This window comes from Canis lupus, chromosome 14, assembly GCF_003254725.2.
Source record: "Canis lupus dingo isolate Sandy chromosome 14, ASM325472v2, whole genome shotgun sequence".
Lineage (NCBI taxonomy): Eukaryota > Metazoa > Chordata > Mammalia > Carnivora > Canidae > Canis > Canis lupus.
This window is the reverse complement of record NC_064256.1, coordinates 6,057,631-6,073,640: the sequence shown is the minus strand read 5'-3', so window position 1 is coordinate 6,073,640 and position 16,010 is coordinate 6,057,631. Positions and strand designations below refer to the sequence as shown.

The 16,010-nt window shown below is 42.4% G+C and overlaps 2 protein-coding genes and 1 non-coding gene across 4 annotated transcripts; 1 reads left to right on the top strand and 2 right to left on the bottom strand.

Moving 5' to 3' along the window:
• Window positions 1-36: 36 nt before the first annotated feature.
• Window positions 37-15,799, bottom strand: TSGA13 (testis specific 13). 2 transcript variants are annotated; one of them, XM_025471673.3, is made up of 9 exons: window positions 15,670-15,799; window positions 13,215-13,385; window positions 11,535-11,603; window positions 11,269-11,347; window positions 9,088-9,159; window positions 8,465-8,671; window positions 3,253-3,392; window positions 2,571-2,698; window positions 37-300 (listed from the first exon to the last, which is right to left on the bottom strand). In XM_025471673.3, the coding sequence occupies exons 2-9, from the start codon at window positions 13,235-13,237 to the stop codon at window positions 134-136; spliced, it is 885 nt and encodes a 294-aa protein (XP_025327458.1). In that variant the 5' UTR covers window positions 13,238-13,385; window positions 15,670-15,799; the 3' UTR covers window positions 37-133. The 2 variants fall into 2 exon arrangements, with proteins under 2 accessions (XP_025327458.1, XP_025327459.1); XM_025471674.3 differs by lacking the exon at window positions 37-300 and adding an exon at window positions 1,545-1,687.
• Window positions 11,838-11,944, bottom strand: LOC112675147 (U6 spliceosomal RNA). The gene has a single exon (XR_003145779.1). It is a non-coding gene; the product is annotated as a U6 spliceosomal RNA (small nuclear RNA).
• Window positions 14,136-15,104, top strand: LOC112675104 (peptidyl-prolyl cis-trans isomerase FKBP3-like). The gene is given in 2 exon segments (XM_035698609.2): window positions 14,136-14,351; window positions 14,354-15,104. Coding segments are annotated over 2 exon segments (669 nt in total). The 5' UTR covers window positions 14,136-14,146; the 3' UTR covers window positions 14,818-15,104.
• Window positions 15,800-16,010: the final 211 nt, after the last annotated feature.

The following is a 16,010-nucleotide window of genomic DNA, read 5'->3' as shown; positions in this document are numbered from 1 at the left end:
CACCCGCCGGCCGGCGAGCCGCAGCGCCAGCCCGGAGCGAGCACAATGCGGTTTTATTTGGTCTGCGCGCCCTGGACGGCGCCTGGTGCGGCCCCCGAGCCTGGGGAGGCGGCGGCGGCCGGGAGGGTCGCCTTCACTGGAGGGCAGCGGCCTTCCTGACGATCCGCTGCGGGGCCCTTCCGTCGCGGCGGGCGCGCTCCCCGGGCACAGGGCTGGCGGGTTCCTGGTTCGGGAGCGAGGAAAGGCTCGGCGGTGCGCGGGCCGCCTCGGAGGTCGGCACGTCACTCCCTGACTTGGCGACTGCAACAAAGCACGGGGCCCCCTGGTCAGGGTGGGTTTCCAGAGGGTCGAGAAGGACGCTCAGTGGGAGGCAGGAAAGAGACCCGCTTGGAGGGACGGAACAAGAGGGCAAATGTTGGACCACGGACTACCGCGCCCAAGCTTCTTCACACTTCTGGATTCCTTCCGTTCATCAAAACCCTGCCAGTTCAGAGAGGCTTCCCGGTGTCATCCCACCCCTTTCCAACGATCCCACCTGCAAGCACGTTGACACTTAGAGAACTCTCAATAAGGCGCATTCATACTCCTCGTAGCCTTCTCCTAAAGTGTGTGTGGCTTTCAGGTTCTCCCGTCTGAGAGTGTAACTAAGAAACTGTTTCTACCTTTGGCTTCAGTGTCATCACTTGATCCAGATTCTCTTTTAACCTCTGCCTGTACTTGGAAGCTTCCACCGTGGGCTCTTCTTGCTTCCATCCCTCCACACTTTTTTGATGCATTATGTCTTGCCAATATCTCTTGAATCTGTTTGCTCCTTCCTACTGCCATCACCTTGGTTCAAGCCCTACCGTCTATCTCTTCCAGGGCCCCCTAATCAGCCCCCATCTACAACATTCTCTGGGTAATCTTTCTTTCTTTGGTTGCCTGGCAAACGTGGAACGTGACTGGCTATTGGCAGAACGAGGGTTTGCTGGCAGTCCCTTTTGCTTGAAGTGGAGACATTGTTTCAACTTCTCAGCCCCATGGGCTTTCTTTAGGGAAAGCATCAAAAGGAGCCCTTTAGAGTAAAGTAAGTACTCAACTTTTCTTGAAGGAAACTGTAAAATCCCCAGAAATCTACTAATTGCTACAGACAGATATTAAGTGTTCTGTTTAGAAATGTGGGGACACCTGGGCGGCTCAGTGGTTGAGCGTCTGCTTCCGGCTCAGGTGGTGATCCCGAGTCTGGGGATCAAGTCCCGCATCTGGCTCCCCTCAAGGAGCCTGCTGCTCTCTCTGCCTCTGTCTCTGCCTCTCTCTGTGTCTCTCATGAAAAAATAAATCTTTTTAAAATCTTGAAATGTAAATAAGATAGAGCCTTAAAGGTTCATGCCCTTGAAAAATTAGAGAAATTCTAATCTAGATTAGATTCCAGATTCGAGAGAAATCCCCCCCCCAAAATGATTTAAACCAAACTGCTGATAACCTACATATAGTACCATTTAAGATTTAACTCCAACTTTACTAAATGTCCTATTAACTGTTACGTTTATCTTCTCTTGCTTATAAAGTTCCAACCTTGCCTTGGTGAAGGGGTGGAATTTCCCTTGAAGGAAATAAATATTCCTACTTATTTATTCTCGGGCTGGGGGTTGGGAGGAAGGGGAAATACAGTCTTGGTGCTTGATAAGTTTCAGCACTTCTGGTTGCCCTATAAATGTTAAATGATTGATAACACGTAAGGAGCATTCTTGTTCCATTCCCGTCCATAAAACCTTATCGCAAACCCCTTCCATACTATGTCCTGCCTCGACCCCAAAGAAACTCATTAACCTCTGAAACCCACAGACTTATCCTTTGGTCCTTCTAGAACAGCTTTCCGACAGCTTTTACTATGCTAACATGGGGTGGTGCATAGATAAATAACTTGAATTATTATAAATTATTATAAACTTGATTAAATATATGTCGAAAAAACCATGTTATTAGTATATCAAACCCATGATGTAAATGATATAGTATTAGGAAAGGAACAACAACAAAAAACCTTTTAAAGAAAAACATTAGATAAGCCAGAGGGCAAATAATACATCAATGTGGCCAAAACTATTAAGACGGTAGGTGATGTCATTTGGGAAACACTATGCTAGAGCTTTCTTAAAATGTAGGGGTTTTAAAAAGAGAGAGAGAGAGAAGAAATTTAAGGGTTTAACAGGGTCCAAAGCCTAGTATTACTCGGGCCTCTTAACAATTCTTAGCTTCCAGGCTACAAGGAAAAACAGTCTCCAGAACCTCCAGGAAAGATGTTGATTTGTCCTTATCTCTTGTCCCCAAAAGGTGGTCCCTCCTGCCCACATCTCAGATGTGTGTAAGCCTTTGCTTTGAAAGAAAGAACCTGGGTGGCTCAGTAGGTTAAGCATCTGCCTTTGGCTCAGGTCATGATCCCAGAGTCCTGGGATCAAGTCCCATATAGGGCTCCCTGCTCGGTGGGAAGTCGGCTTCTCCCTCTCTCTCTGCCCCTCCCCTCTGCTTGTGCTCTCTTTCTCTCAAATATATAAAATTAAAAAAAAAAAAAAGGTGGGAGAGAAGCTTACCATCTTTCCTCATATCTCTTTTACAGACTGAAGCAAAGTTGAGCTGGGGGTACATTTTTTTCTGTTTCCTCAAAGCACAGACCTTTAAATACTTCCCTTCACTCTTGAAATCATTGTCGGTGGAAAACCTTAAGAAAGAAAGCTCATTTAGTAGATCCCAGGGCAGGGGGCTTAATGGAACCAGTCACTACACTCTGATCCTGGGGGAGAAAAAAGGACAGTCACTACAGGGTGTTCTTTGGTTTGGAGTGGAAGGGACACTTCTAAGAACCTAGCATTGTAAATTGGTGAAGGAACTCTTAAATCTCTTCTCTCCCCGAATTAGATGTGAGCTGCTCCTGTAACTAGTTTCAAATGAAATCTCTCGGCTCATTGTTCTTAAGCTACAGCCCTTCACATGCACTGAGAGAAAATTTTGTTCGGTGTCCTCTCATAGATCTTTGAGTGCTTCTTTTCACTCTTGAAAATCATTCTCAGTGAAAAACCTTAGCTTTGCATTATTGTCTCTTTTCATTAGGGTATAAATGAGGTTGAGGGTCATGTAGGGAAGCTGTCTTATTATTATGCCGTTATAGATATTTCCTACAATTGAAAAGCTTTTGTTAAAGTGTGATGAAAAGAGATTGTAACATGAATAAGGAGAAGATAGGAAAGAAAATGAGTACAAGAGCCAGGACTTCACCTAAACCACTGTTCTCGCTGGGATGTAGGATCCTCCAACAGGGTCACAGGAAAGGTTGGTTTCAGCCCAGATCTTAACTTTTTTTTCTGAGACATCAGGGGTAGGCAGACAGTCCCAGGAGGTTTATGCTGATAACTTTCCTGCAGCAGAGGAAAGGAGAGTAAGTGAGGGAGCAAACGGAACTAATTTCCTGGACTAATCTTCAATTCCCCTAAAATGATGCAACAAAACCTGCCAGAGAGGGAGGTGAGGACTGAAACCAAAAGAAAAGGAAATGGTTCCCTGAGTGGGCTAAGATAGTAGACCCCCTTATCCATGGAACATACATTCCAACACCCCCAGGGGATGCCTGGAGCCACGAATAGGACCAAGCCCTAGATATATATACTCTATTTTTTCCTATACATCCATACCTACGATAAAGTTTAATTTATAAATGAAGCACAGTGAGAGATTAATAATAAGCAATAAAATAGAATAATTACATTGAAATAAAAGTTATGTGAATGTGGTCTCTGTCTCTGTCTCTCTCTCTCTCAAAATAATGTACTGCACTGACCCTTCTTCATGTGATGATGTGAGATGATAAGATGCCACATGATGAGATGCAGCGAGATGAGTGACATAGGCATTGTGACTTATCATTAGACTACTGCTGAAGGAGGATCATCTGCTTCTGGACCAGGGTTGACTGGGTAACCGAAACCACAGAAAGCTAAACTGCTGATAAGAAGTGCATACCGTATCCATTTGTGTTGTTGCTGGAGGACATGTCCAAAACCTGGTCAGTGTCTTAAGTAATTGACTGGACTTGCCCAGTGGCCCTTTGAAGTGAATGGCAAAGGATGTTACCCAGTTTTGAGAAGGATTCAATTAGTGAATCACTTAGGAAACCAAACATCTGGTAATAAACTGGGAAAGAAATCCATGGGACTCCACCTTCCTTTCTCAAAGATGACTGCCTCATTCACATTCCATTCTCTGTCTGCAGTGAAAAGGTCAGGGAATGGGATGTTTTGTGAGGTAACAATTTCACCATTACTAAAGGTCATAGAATCAAAGGCTTTAAGAAAAGATCTCAAAGGTCACCCAATCTACCCATCTGACCTTTTTATCCCCTCCCAATATTACTATCAAGTGGTCAATCTTCCTGTTCCTAAAAACTCAACCTATTTCCTCTTTACTCAGCTGTTGGCCATCTCCCTGTAACTTCTACCTTGTAGCCCAAAGAGAACACATCTAGTGTCTCTTGCTTGGGGTCCTTAAGGAATTTAAAGAGATCCACCACATTCCTCCTAAGCTCGTTCTCCTGTCTTAGGCTCAATATTGCAAATGTTGTGAGCTTTTCCTCATGTGATCTGGCTCTGGGCTCCCTATTCTCCTGCTTTTTCCTATTAACTCATTTGAGAAAACTACTGTTTATATTTTTCCTAATGTGTGGCAACCTGAAATGAAAGCAATATGCTAGCAACAGCAGGACACATCCCATCACCTGGTTAAAGTCTCTGTTCAAATATCATCACCTCTTCTGAGAGCCTCGTCTAACTACACTTCTAAAATTGCCCGTCACACCCATCATGCTCCATTCCCTCATCCTGCTGTGTCATGGCACTTATCACATAATATAGTATCTGTGTGATTGTTTGCTTGCTGATGGTCTGTCTACCTCATTAGAATTCAACTTCATTTAGGCCGACTGTGGTGTAGTCACTGATATATCCCTATCACCCATAACAGTACCTGGCACAAAGTAGGTGCTCAATAAATACTTGTTGAATCAATGGAAGTATAAATGAATGGCCAGACTGATGAAATGACACAATCTGAACTTCCTCTCACAAAATTTTAAACCCTCCTAAGAAAAAACCCCCAAACTTCCTGTTGAACTGTGTCTTTTAAATTCTGTATTCATTCTCTTTAAGCTCTTCCGGTGTTTTGTTTTTTGTTTTTTTTTTTTTTTTTTTTTTTTTAGATTTTATTTATTTATTTATTTATTTATTTATTTAAAGAATTGGTTCTTCCTACACTTTTTTTTTTAAATATTTTGTTTATTTATTCATAGAGACACAGGAGGTTGGGGGGGGGGGCGCAGAGACACAGGCAGAGGGAGAAGCAGGCCCCATGCAGGAAGCCTGACATGGGACTCAATCCAGGGTCTCTAGCTAGGATCACACCCCAGGCTGCAGGCAGCACTAAACCGCTGCGCCACCAGGGCTGCCCAGCTCTTCTGGTTTTAAGGAACTTCTGTGTTTAAATTACCTCAATAAATAGAGGTTTTGCTGTAAGAGTGCATGTGTCTAGGAATTAAGACACAGCTAACACTCTGACTATAAGAGGAGCAGAAATGTTACCAGAGCTAGACCTCGTGGCAGAAAAACAGGAATGGAAAAGTATTTGGGGGGGGGGGGGGCGGGGGGGGCCTGGGTGGCCCAGTTGGTTAAGCATTTGCCTTCAGCTCAGGTCATGATCTCAGGGTCCTGGGATCAAGTCCTGCATAGGCTCCCTGCTTGGTGGGGAGCCTACTTCTCCCTTTCCCTCTGCCTGTTGTTCCCCCTGCTTGTGCTAACTCTCTTTCTCTGTCAAATAAATAAAATCTTCTTTAAAAAGGGGGGAAAAGTTTTTGGAATCCAGGACAGCACTAGTTAAGGATTACCACAGTGAGTTGGGTCCTCACCTCTGGCACCCTATCATTAGCATGTCTCCTACTTTCTTCCTGTTTGTTTCCTTCTTTCTCTGCCATGCTCACTCCCTACCTTTACTCTGTATTTTCTTCTACCTGTAACTTCTGCTTATTTGTTTCTATTTCACTAGAATTTCAGCTGCCCCTCCTTTTCATGGTCCCTACACTATGCTCTTCTTCCTGGTTTGATTTTTTTTTTTTTTTTTTTAATGGCCTCTCTCTATCTGTCCTTTCAGCTTCCATTCCCACTGCCTTCATCTTCCCCTTTTCCAGCTCAGATGCCTGGAAGCAGGATTGTGATGGGTCTGAGGATTTTGGGTCGCTGATATGTTGGTTGGCTTTGGTGTTGGTTTGGTTTTGGCTTTTGAGGGGTTTCTTGTTTGTTTTCATTTGGGGATACCAATCTACACCACGGGGTACTGATCAGCCTATGAATTTTGCTTCACTGGGTCTGCCTCCTCCCAGGTCCCAGCTAGTTGTACAAGGGCATCCTTTTCTTCTTGAATGGTGGTAGGGCCATTTCACTTAGAAGGGGCTGTGAGGATAGCGACCACTGTGACAGACATGCCTGCTCTGTTCTTCAATTTGCCTGCTGGAACCTACCCCTTCTTATACACATGCCTGGGCATAGCAAAAGAATGCTTCTTTTGTATACTATCTTAGGCTCACTAAAGACTGTTACATTTGTGTAGCACAGAAAGGGGGGTTGCAGCATGAATATGAAAGAAGTGTTCTAGATATTGGGCCTGTCCCTCTTCTTGGACTTGTTCCAGATCGCCTGTAGAATTCTCATGGTGTCACTCTTTGACAATCAGTGCCTTAACACTGTCTATTAATACAATTTGGCTGGTAGCACAATTTGCTCATGAATATGATCAGGTCCTGCATGTGATTTGGAAGGCTCAGAAAGTGCCAGCTGTTGGGAGAAAGCTCTTCTTACATCAAGCTACACCATAGTCTTGTATTTCTTTCTCTACCTTGAGTAGAACAACCCTGGCCCGGCAGTCATTCCTCTGTCAAGTGTATATTACCCATAACCATGAGAATTGACCACCGAATTTATGCTCAAAGGGCACAAATCCTGAGACCCAAGAAACCATAGGCAATGAATTTGTTAATGAAAGCACGTTTAGCATGTATCATTGCATGTTAGCATTTTACCCTCCGTTTGGAGAGGAATCTTTTACTGCCATTCATCTAGGAACTAAGGAAACACAAACCAGAATTCACCACATTGTACTAGAAAGGGTCTGTCTTGGGTAATTTCTGTGATAATTAGATTCTTTTGTTTGCACTTTCACTTACTTCATTCAATTTCTTCTTGTTGTAGTAGGCCTGCTCTCAAGGCTGTCAAGATCTTTCTTAAATCCTGATTCCTAAACATCTTTTAAGCTGATTTTCCTCACTTCCTCTGCTATTGATGTAGTACAATTCTGCAGCACCTCTCACTTTGATTGTTGTAGTAACATCACGACTTATCTTTCTGATTTGCATCTCTTCCACAGTGAACACATCTTTTCTCACAGCCTCCAAAAACAGTCTTTCTAAAATGCCAGTTTGATTATACCTTTTATGTCTCCCCCCTTTTATTCTTTCATATCTCCATGAATGCACCTCACTTTCTCCAGTCTTCCTGGAGATAGGGGATATTTTCCTCTTCTTTTGTGAGGGGTCACCTCCTCTGTAAAACCTCCCTGATTACTCCCTTCCCCCAACAAAGATACTAAGTTCTACTCTGTTCTGTTGTTTTGCATATTCTTTTATTATCCATATATCCTCCTATAATAATTTTTATTATTATTCATATTCATATTCATAATAAAATAATAATTTTATTATTATTCATATTAATAATGTATATTATTATACATATTCTCATGTATTGATCAGTGTCTCCTACTAGACTCCAAGTTCCTTCCAGATAGAAACTGTCCTGAAAGCATCTTTATATTTTCATTCTTTGTTTCATGTGTGTTCAGCAATTGTTTATCACATTGAACATGAACTTCCATCATGTAGAACCGAGTCCCAAACATCTGGCTGCCATAATAGTAAATGCTCCGCTCTGTTCCTCTCCCCATCTCCTGACACCCAGAAGCAATGATCCTGACACCCAGAAGCAATGAGTGTAAAGGGTAAACCCTTTACTAGTTTCCCATTTAGTTATTTCTGTTTCTCATTCCTCATTTCCTGGCTTATCCTTTGCTACTTTATACTCAACTAGGAAGCCAGTGGCTAGATTACCTTTGGTTAATTACAAACTAAATGTCTTTGGCCAGGAGGCACAATTTCTAATTAGGACCATGCAATAAAGTTTCATGACACAAGCTTGTACAGTTCTGGTTCTGAGTCTTTCCCAGGCTCTCCAGATTCTGTGTGTGTGTGTGAAGTACATGGCAAGGAGTAAGAAGGAAGAAGCTAGCTCCTGAGCACCATCTTCCATCATGTTAACTTAACTCCCTTCTTCAAGCTAGCTCCTAATTCCTCAAGGACCTTCCTCAGGGTGCCAGGATGCTTCCCCGGTGCCATTACCTTGAGCGGCAACTCCTTGGAAAAGTATTTTGGTGCCATGTCCTTTCCTTGCTGGTCAATTGGGCAGGGAAGTGGGTTGTTGGTCAGAATCAGCAAGGTCTTATCCTGATCATACTCTGCTACTTTTAACATGAAGCTTCTGATTTTCCTGTTTTGAGCCAGGAACCTCTGCAAAGCAGTGGACTTCAAAGGCTCATAGTACCAGGCCTGAGCAACACAGAGGTTTCCAGAGAAACAAAGGGATTAGATCCAGAGAAGATAAAGAAATCAATTAATTGGCTTGTCTTCTGCCTCTGTAGGGAAGGGACAGAGGTTGCACCTGCCCTTCCATCCCCACCCCACCCCTGCATGTGCAAGCTCGTGCTCTCCCCCCTCAAAAAAAAGAAAAAGGAAATCAGTTGCAGGGACCGCCTTCTTCCCAGTTCGTCCCTTGTCCCTCACCGTCAACCATATTCAGCACTGCCGCTGGCACAGTGTCCTAGGACAGCTCTGCATCTCTGTGTGGCGCCTGTGTGGTCACAGATGCTGGCAGCACTGGGAAGCAGGGTAGCAGTGGCACTGCTGCTGGACCTTACTCTTAGGGAACCCCGGGGTGGGCGGGAATGGATATTTTCTCCACCTACCAAATTTGGATGGATTGCGTAATGCTGGAGGTTCTTCAGAACAAATTTTGATTGCCAGACTGCATCACAAATCTAGAGACAATCATTGAAATGAGTGGTTTCAAGTTGCACCCAGCCTCAACAATATTCCATTCCTCACATGCCCTGAGTCCGACTAAAAACCGGCCTCTGATTTAAATGAAGTGAGGACAACGCTGTGCTTCAAGGTTTGTATCCTGGGATTCTGGAATGTGGGCCACAGCAAAGAAAACTAGGTTCTGAGGTGTCCTGATGGGGAAGCTTGTACGTGGAAATGTGGACCTGCTTTATGAAGTCAGGTAAAGCTGTGAGAGGGGAGTGGATAAAGGCAGCATCAAAGTTCAGGTGGGGACAAATCACTCCAGGGCATCACACCTCTTCCTTCTGCCTTTTTCATTTTCATGGGAAATCAGGTGAAAATCAACATGGAAGACACCCTCTCAGGAGAAAAGCAAGTTATAAAAGGGCAATAACCTACAGGTTGTAGTAGAAGGAAGCCCCAGGGACCGTTGCCTGCCAAGATGGAAGCAGACATGGAGGAAGGGAGAAACAATGGTGCATTTGTTTTTGTTTTGTTTTGTTTTGTTTTGTTTTTTGGAATATTTCTACAGTACGTGATTCTTCCAGAAGAGTTACCAAAAAATAACTGAACATTGGTAATACTTCTGTCCGCCACTCTGCTGGTGGATGTGCTGGTAACTGGCCGACTGTTGGAGTGTCATGTCTGGTTGTGCAGTTGCTGGGCCTCCTGCAGCTCCTCTGCTCAGCCTCGTGTTGCCTGGCCTCTAGCTCAGCCCTAGGTCATCCAAAGATGAGTCAAAGGGATGAGGACACCAGGAGATAAGAGCTCTGAGTTCCGGCCTTTGGGCTGAGCATAATTAGAAATCAGAAGCGGGCCCAATCCTGTATTTAGATCCGCATTTCCAATGATTGCCATGCCCCTGGGAAAGGTAATATGGTAAGATGGGGTGCAGGGGAGAGGGAACATGAAGATAAAAGGTAAGGAAAGCAGGAACATGAATGGAAAAGAGGGAAGAAGTAAGGATGGGACAGAAAGGTGCAATGAGGGGAGGTGTCATGGTCTGGAGGGAAATGCCAGGAGCCGGCAATGCCCAGGGGTTTGGGAGAGCCGACCAGGAGGAGGACTATCAGAACCACACCATATGTTCCATTAGGAACAATGAGAAGAGATAGATCCAAAGATGCAATGATTTAATTTTATTACCCTTTTGGAAAACTGAGGTCCTTTTGTTCAAAACAAAGATATATTATGAATAATCTGCTTTGGGGGAGGGAAAAAATGAATAATCTGCTTCACAGCTATAATATACATTTAGAAGCATAGAAGTCTCTGAAAAAAATTTGAGAAAAAGATGTGAAGACTTCTTTTGTAGGGCTTTTTTTTTTTTTTTTTTTTTTGAAAGGGGGGATGGTGGGGAGGAGCAGAGGGAGAGGGACACAGAGAGAATCTTAAGCAGACTCCACACTCACTAGGGAGCCCCACACAGGGCTTGATCTCATGACCCTGAGACAAAATCAAGAGTCAGACACTTAACCAACCGAGCCACCCAGGTGCCCCAGTAGGATTTTTTTGTTTGTTTGTTTGTTAATTTTAAAGGAGAAAGTCTCTGAGGAAAATGTTTCTAATCTTGAATTTTTCTGAGGTATTGCATCTCGGTTCCAAATTAGTCTACAGCTATTGACTAAAGTGTCAAAACTGACAACAGTATCTAAAGTGGAATGTGAAAAAAATAAAATAAAATAAAGTAGAATGCGTTTTTAGTTGAATTATACTATCCAGGCTGGTAAAATAAAAGTTGGCCTGGAAAATTCACTTGCATATGAAAATATGCTGGGGAAGCAACCGAGCTACCCAATGGAGTTTTGCTGTAAGAGGTGGCTGGCTGTAAGGTCTAGCGAAATCAGGTTTCTAAGATAGGTTTACAGACCCTGGCTTCTAGCCCTGACTTGCTGCTGATATGTCCCTGTCTCTTTTCTAAGTCTCTGTTTCTCTTTTACAAAATTGGGATAAACTAACCTTGCTCTCTATATAAATCTTGACCCCTTCTTGCTTTTCAGCAGGAAGTTTGTGAACCCAACTTATAAAGTACTCTAACTCCAAAGAAAGATTGCACATAAATATTTGCTAATGCTCTTTCTTACCTCATCATTATCAACCTCTATTACTTTCTCAAATTTAACTGAGCTGGTTCCTGGAATATTTGATTTGCTGTTTTGAAACCTGAAAAAAAAGCAGAATATCCAACTGTATTTTCTTACTCCGAGCTCTTGTCATGTTCTCAATCTCCCTCAACAAAGTTTGGGAGCCTGACTTAGAAGAGCCCAATTTGACTGATCACTAATTGAATATGTATGTATAATAAAGAATAGGATTCATTATCCAGCCTGTGTGCTGGGGGAAAACAAACCTTCGGTTTGAAGAGTTAAGCAAGTAGGACCTCTTGGAGACATGATGACATCTGGCAAGTTGAATTCTTCTGAAATAGCAGTTTTAGACAACTTAAGGAAGTGTCTTAATAGACTGCTTAAGGACATTCCTTTAGACAACTGGACATTCATAATACCTCTAAAGACCACCCACCTACTATTTTGAATGCCTACCTGCCTATTCTTCTCCACAGGAAAATAACTCTACCTTTGCCAACAATTGATTCCACAAGAAGGGATATTATTAGTGGGAATTCACACTAAATTTCCAATTCTTTTTTTTTTTTAATATAGAACACTTCACAAATTTGCATGTCATCCTTGTACAGGAGCCATGCTAATCTTCTCTGCATCATTCCAATTTTAGTGTACGTGCTACTGACATAAGCACAAATTTCCAATTCTTAATTACCATGCTTGGATTACTGCTCCCTCTTGTACCCAATCATATCTAGGTTTCTCTATCTAGAACTAAGGTGGTAAAAATTGTCAATGGCAAATAATCTTATCTTTGTTGTTTCTCTTACTTTTTAAAAAAAATATATTTTATTTATTTATTCATGAGAGACTCACAGAGAGAGGCAGAGACATAGGCAGAGGGACAAGCAGGCTCCCCTCAAGGAACCCAATGCAGGACTTGATCCCAGGACCCTGGGATCATGACCTGAGCCAAAGGTAGATGCTCAACCACTGAGCAGATGTTCCTGTTTCTCTTACTTTCTAATTCCCTACCCAGATACCAGTTCCTTTTGGAGAAAAGAGAGAGTCAGATGTTGTGATATTTAGTAAGAAGGTATTTTCAATTCCTTGACTAATTTTACTACACCCATTTAGTGCCTGAACATAGTGAAAGATGCCCATCAGTAAGATTGGACTAATAATTAAAATAAGTGGCCTACTTCTTCTTTGGAGATAGTTCCTATTTGGGTATTAAACTAGCTTACATTAAGTAGGAGCCTAGGACTACCTGAAGTAGATCTCTCTCCTCTAAAAATGAGGGTGGCAGTGCAAGGACCAAACTAAGAAAAGTAGAAATAGCCAAGCTATGTAGCTGTCAGGTCAACTGCTATAGAATGGTACAAATCATCCCAAATCTAGTATCAAGTCTCTCCAAGCATGGCTCACTTCCATCTATTGCTGGCTACCAACTTCATCATTTACTCAGGCCAGAGATCTTAAAAATAGTCTCAAGGGGAGCAGGTGACACATTGTGGATAGACTAAGTTCATCCCCACTTAACATCTTAAAGTTGGTACCCTTTTGACTGTCCTCTTACTTTAAGCTATCTCATAATAGTATACCATAGTCTTTATTATAACACTTTTCAAAACACTTCTTTATTATTTCAAAGGCAGCACGGGATCCCAGATACTCTTCTTTAAGGCCAATTTAAGGCAGATTGCTGTGGGAAAAATGCTCCTTCAGCCCAGCAGTGTCAACAAGGACAGTCTGGTACTTTCCTTTTGATAATGCTACTCTACTTGCTGCATAAAACACAGATCCAGATCTGGGCTTTAACCTGAAGACAGGTAGTCAATTAGAACATTTTTAATGAGGTCTAGTCTACTCTGGGACTAGACCTGTTCAAAGTGATATGGGCTACAACATACATTTGTATAAAATGGTATTTATAACTTAGTTGGGCAAACAAAACTACATACTTGGCGTGTCTCTTTTGGCCCATTGCTGTTCACTGCTAAGTGGGCTGATCTGAGGCAAGTATTCACCCAGAGGCCAAATTCAGCGCCTCCAAATAGTCCACGTTCTGCAGAGGCTCAATTCAATCCATTCCTTCCTTAGCACACACCATGTGCCCAACCATGTTCTTGATCCTGCATGGGAAACAAAAGAAGACTGGTAGATGCTGTTCTGAATGCAGAAAATGCACAAGACATGATGACCTTTGTCTTCAAGAACTTTGGTACCAAATGCTGGGGTGGATGGTGGTGTTGGAGGTGGGGAGGGAGAGAAAGTGACCATTAAATGTGAAACAAGAAGGACGCCTGGAAAAAAATAAAAAAAAAAAAAAGAAGGACGCCTGGGTGGCTCAGTGGTTGGGCCTCTGCCTTCAGCTCAGGGAGTGATCCTGGAGTCCTGGGATGGAGTCCCTCATTGGGTTCCCTGCATGGAGCCTGCTTCTCCCTCTGCCTATGTCTCTGCCTCTCTCTGTGTGTCTCTTGTGAATAAATAAACAAATAATCTTTAAATGTGAAACAAGAATGACAAATAAATGGTAATTATTGGTAAGTAAATGGTAATAAGTCATTTCATCTCCTGGGGAGAGAGTTAACCAAATGATTTAAAGGTGATATTCTAATTTCTTTAGAATACATAAAGATCTGAAATAAAATTGATTCATGGGCCAATTGTGGGAGAAAGTTGGAGAGCAACAGCTTCCCCTGTGAAGCTGGGGAAAGTGTGTATGTGTTGGTGTGGGGGAGAGAGTGGCAGGGAGCTGCTACCTTCTTTGATACAGACAATTTAAAAGGGAAGCTAAAAGTTGATGATGTACAAGCTACTATTTAGAGAGGTCAGTGAGGCTTGGAGGGATGTTTCCTAAAGAATGTGGGGCTTGAGGAGGCAGCGGGGGAGGATGGCGGCAGCCGTTCCACAGCGGGCCTGGACCATGGAGCAGCTGCACAGCGAGCAACTACCCAAGAAGGACATTATCAAGTTTCTACAGGACCATGGTTCAGATTCGTTTCTTGCAGAACATAAGTTATTAGGAAACATTAAAAATGTGGTCAAGACAGCTAACAAGGACCATTTGGTTACAGCCTACAACCATCTTTTTGAAAGTGTTTCAAAGGTACTGAAAATATAAGTAAAGTGTCTGAGCAGGTGAAAAATGTGAAGCTTAATGAAGATAAACCCAAAGAAACCAAGTGTGAAGAGACTCTGGATGAGGGTCCACCAAAATATACAAAATCTGTCCTTAAAAAAGGAGATAAAACCAACTTTCCCAAAAAGGGAGATGTTGTTCACTGCTGGTATACAGGAACACTACAGGATGGGACTGTTTTTGATACTAATATTCAAACCAGTTCAAAGAAGAAGAAAAATGCCAAGCCTTTAAGTTTTAAGGTTGGAATAGGCAAAGTTATCAGAGGATGGGACGAAGCACTCTTAACTATGAGTAAAGGAGAAAAGGCTCAACTAGAAACTGAACCAGAATGGGCTTATGGAAAGAAAGGACAGCCTGATGCCAAAATTCCACCAAATGCAAAACTCATTTTTGAAGTGGAATTAGTGGATATTGATTGAAAGAGCAATGCTTCAGATACAAAGACATTAGCAACAATAAAACATGGCCTTGAGGAAACTTATGTAACTAGAGCTGGTTACTATTGTAAGGGGAGAGTCAACTGGAAAATTCAAGAACTCAGATATTGTTTACCCAATCCCCAACTTTTAATATATGTAATCCATCATAATTCCTTAAAGTTTGAGATATTTTACTACAGCTGTGTAAAATATTAGTTAAGGTGAAATGACTTTCCTTTTACCTCATGTTGTAAACTAAAAGGCTCAATAAAAACGTATTCAGTGTCTTGGAAAAAAAAAAGAATGCGGGGCTTGAGCCAGGACCTTGTAAGATAGTGTGTCAAGTTGCCTACTTAGAAGGTATATGTTGCTGTTGTTTTAGGTAGTAAAACAAACATGTAGGATGGGATCAAATTATAGGGGTCTTGGCAATTAAGAAGAACTTTGATGGGCCTATCAGCCCAAGCTCCTATAAAGCCCACGGGTTTGGAGAAAAAATTGTGTTAGTGTTGATAGTGCCAATAAGTGATTGTTTAAGGTTTATATCTAGTTTGATTGTCTAGACATAAACCCTAAAGACAATCGTCTAGAGTTTATGACTAGTCTGAGCTAAACTCTGAAAGTCCCCTCAAGGGGAATAGACTAATGAGCTTTTCACCCTTTTCTCACCTTTAGTTTACTGGAATCGTGAGTCCAATTCATGTATATTGAATCTACAATAAATAGAAGCCATCAAACTGAGAGGTACAAATCTTGGGCTGCTTTTCTGCAACCCAGGGTGGAAAAAACAAAATCACACAAACACAAGAACTACATCCGAAACAAAAAAGGGAAAGGTCTAGTGTACAATACCTTGAAGGACATCAGGAAACCTTATTTCACTGAGGAAGGGGTGATTCCTTGGCACTGAAACTTTCCATTTTGATGTGTCTTATCCTTTCACTGATTCTGGAGGAGACACAGGAATTGTGATGAACAGGCAATCTAGAATGCTGAGAAGTTCTATGTTGGTGTCAGCACAAAGACATACTTAAGATCTGCTCCAATGTGCTCCAGTACGTTTTTCTAACCTATGACTTCCCTATACACACCCTGACCTTGTCAGCATTTTTGAATCAACCTCTACTTTAGCCAATGTTTTCACCCGATTCCTCAAATACAGTGAACTCTGTCTCTTATTCCCCATACTTAAA

Excerpts from the sequence above, each read along its gene's own strand:
- TSGA13 (XM_025471673.3), bottom strand. The coding sequence starts at position 13,237 with ATGGGCCAAAAGAGACACGCCAA. Across the intron at positions 11,348-11,534 it reads CTTAACTCTTCAAACCGAAG|GTTTCAAAACAGCAAATCAA; the intron begins GTTTGTTTTCCC and ends CTTTTTTTTCAG. Across the intron at positions 3,393-8,464 it reads CCAAGGAGTTGCCGCTCAAG|GAAAGTTATCAGCATAAACC; the intron begins GTAATGGCACCG and ends CCTCTGCTGCAG.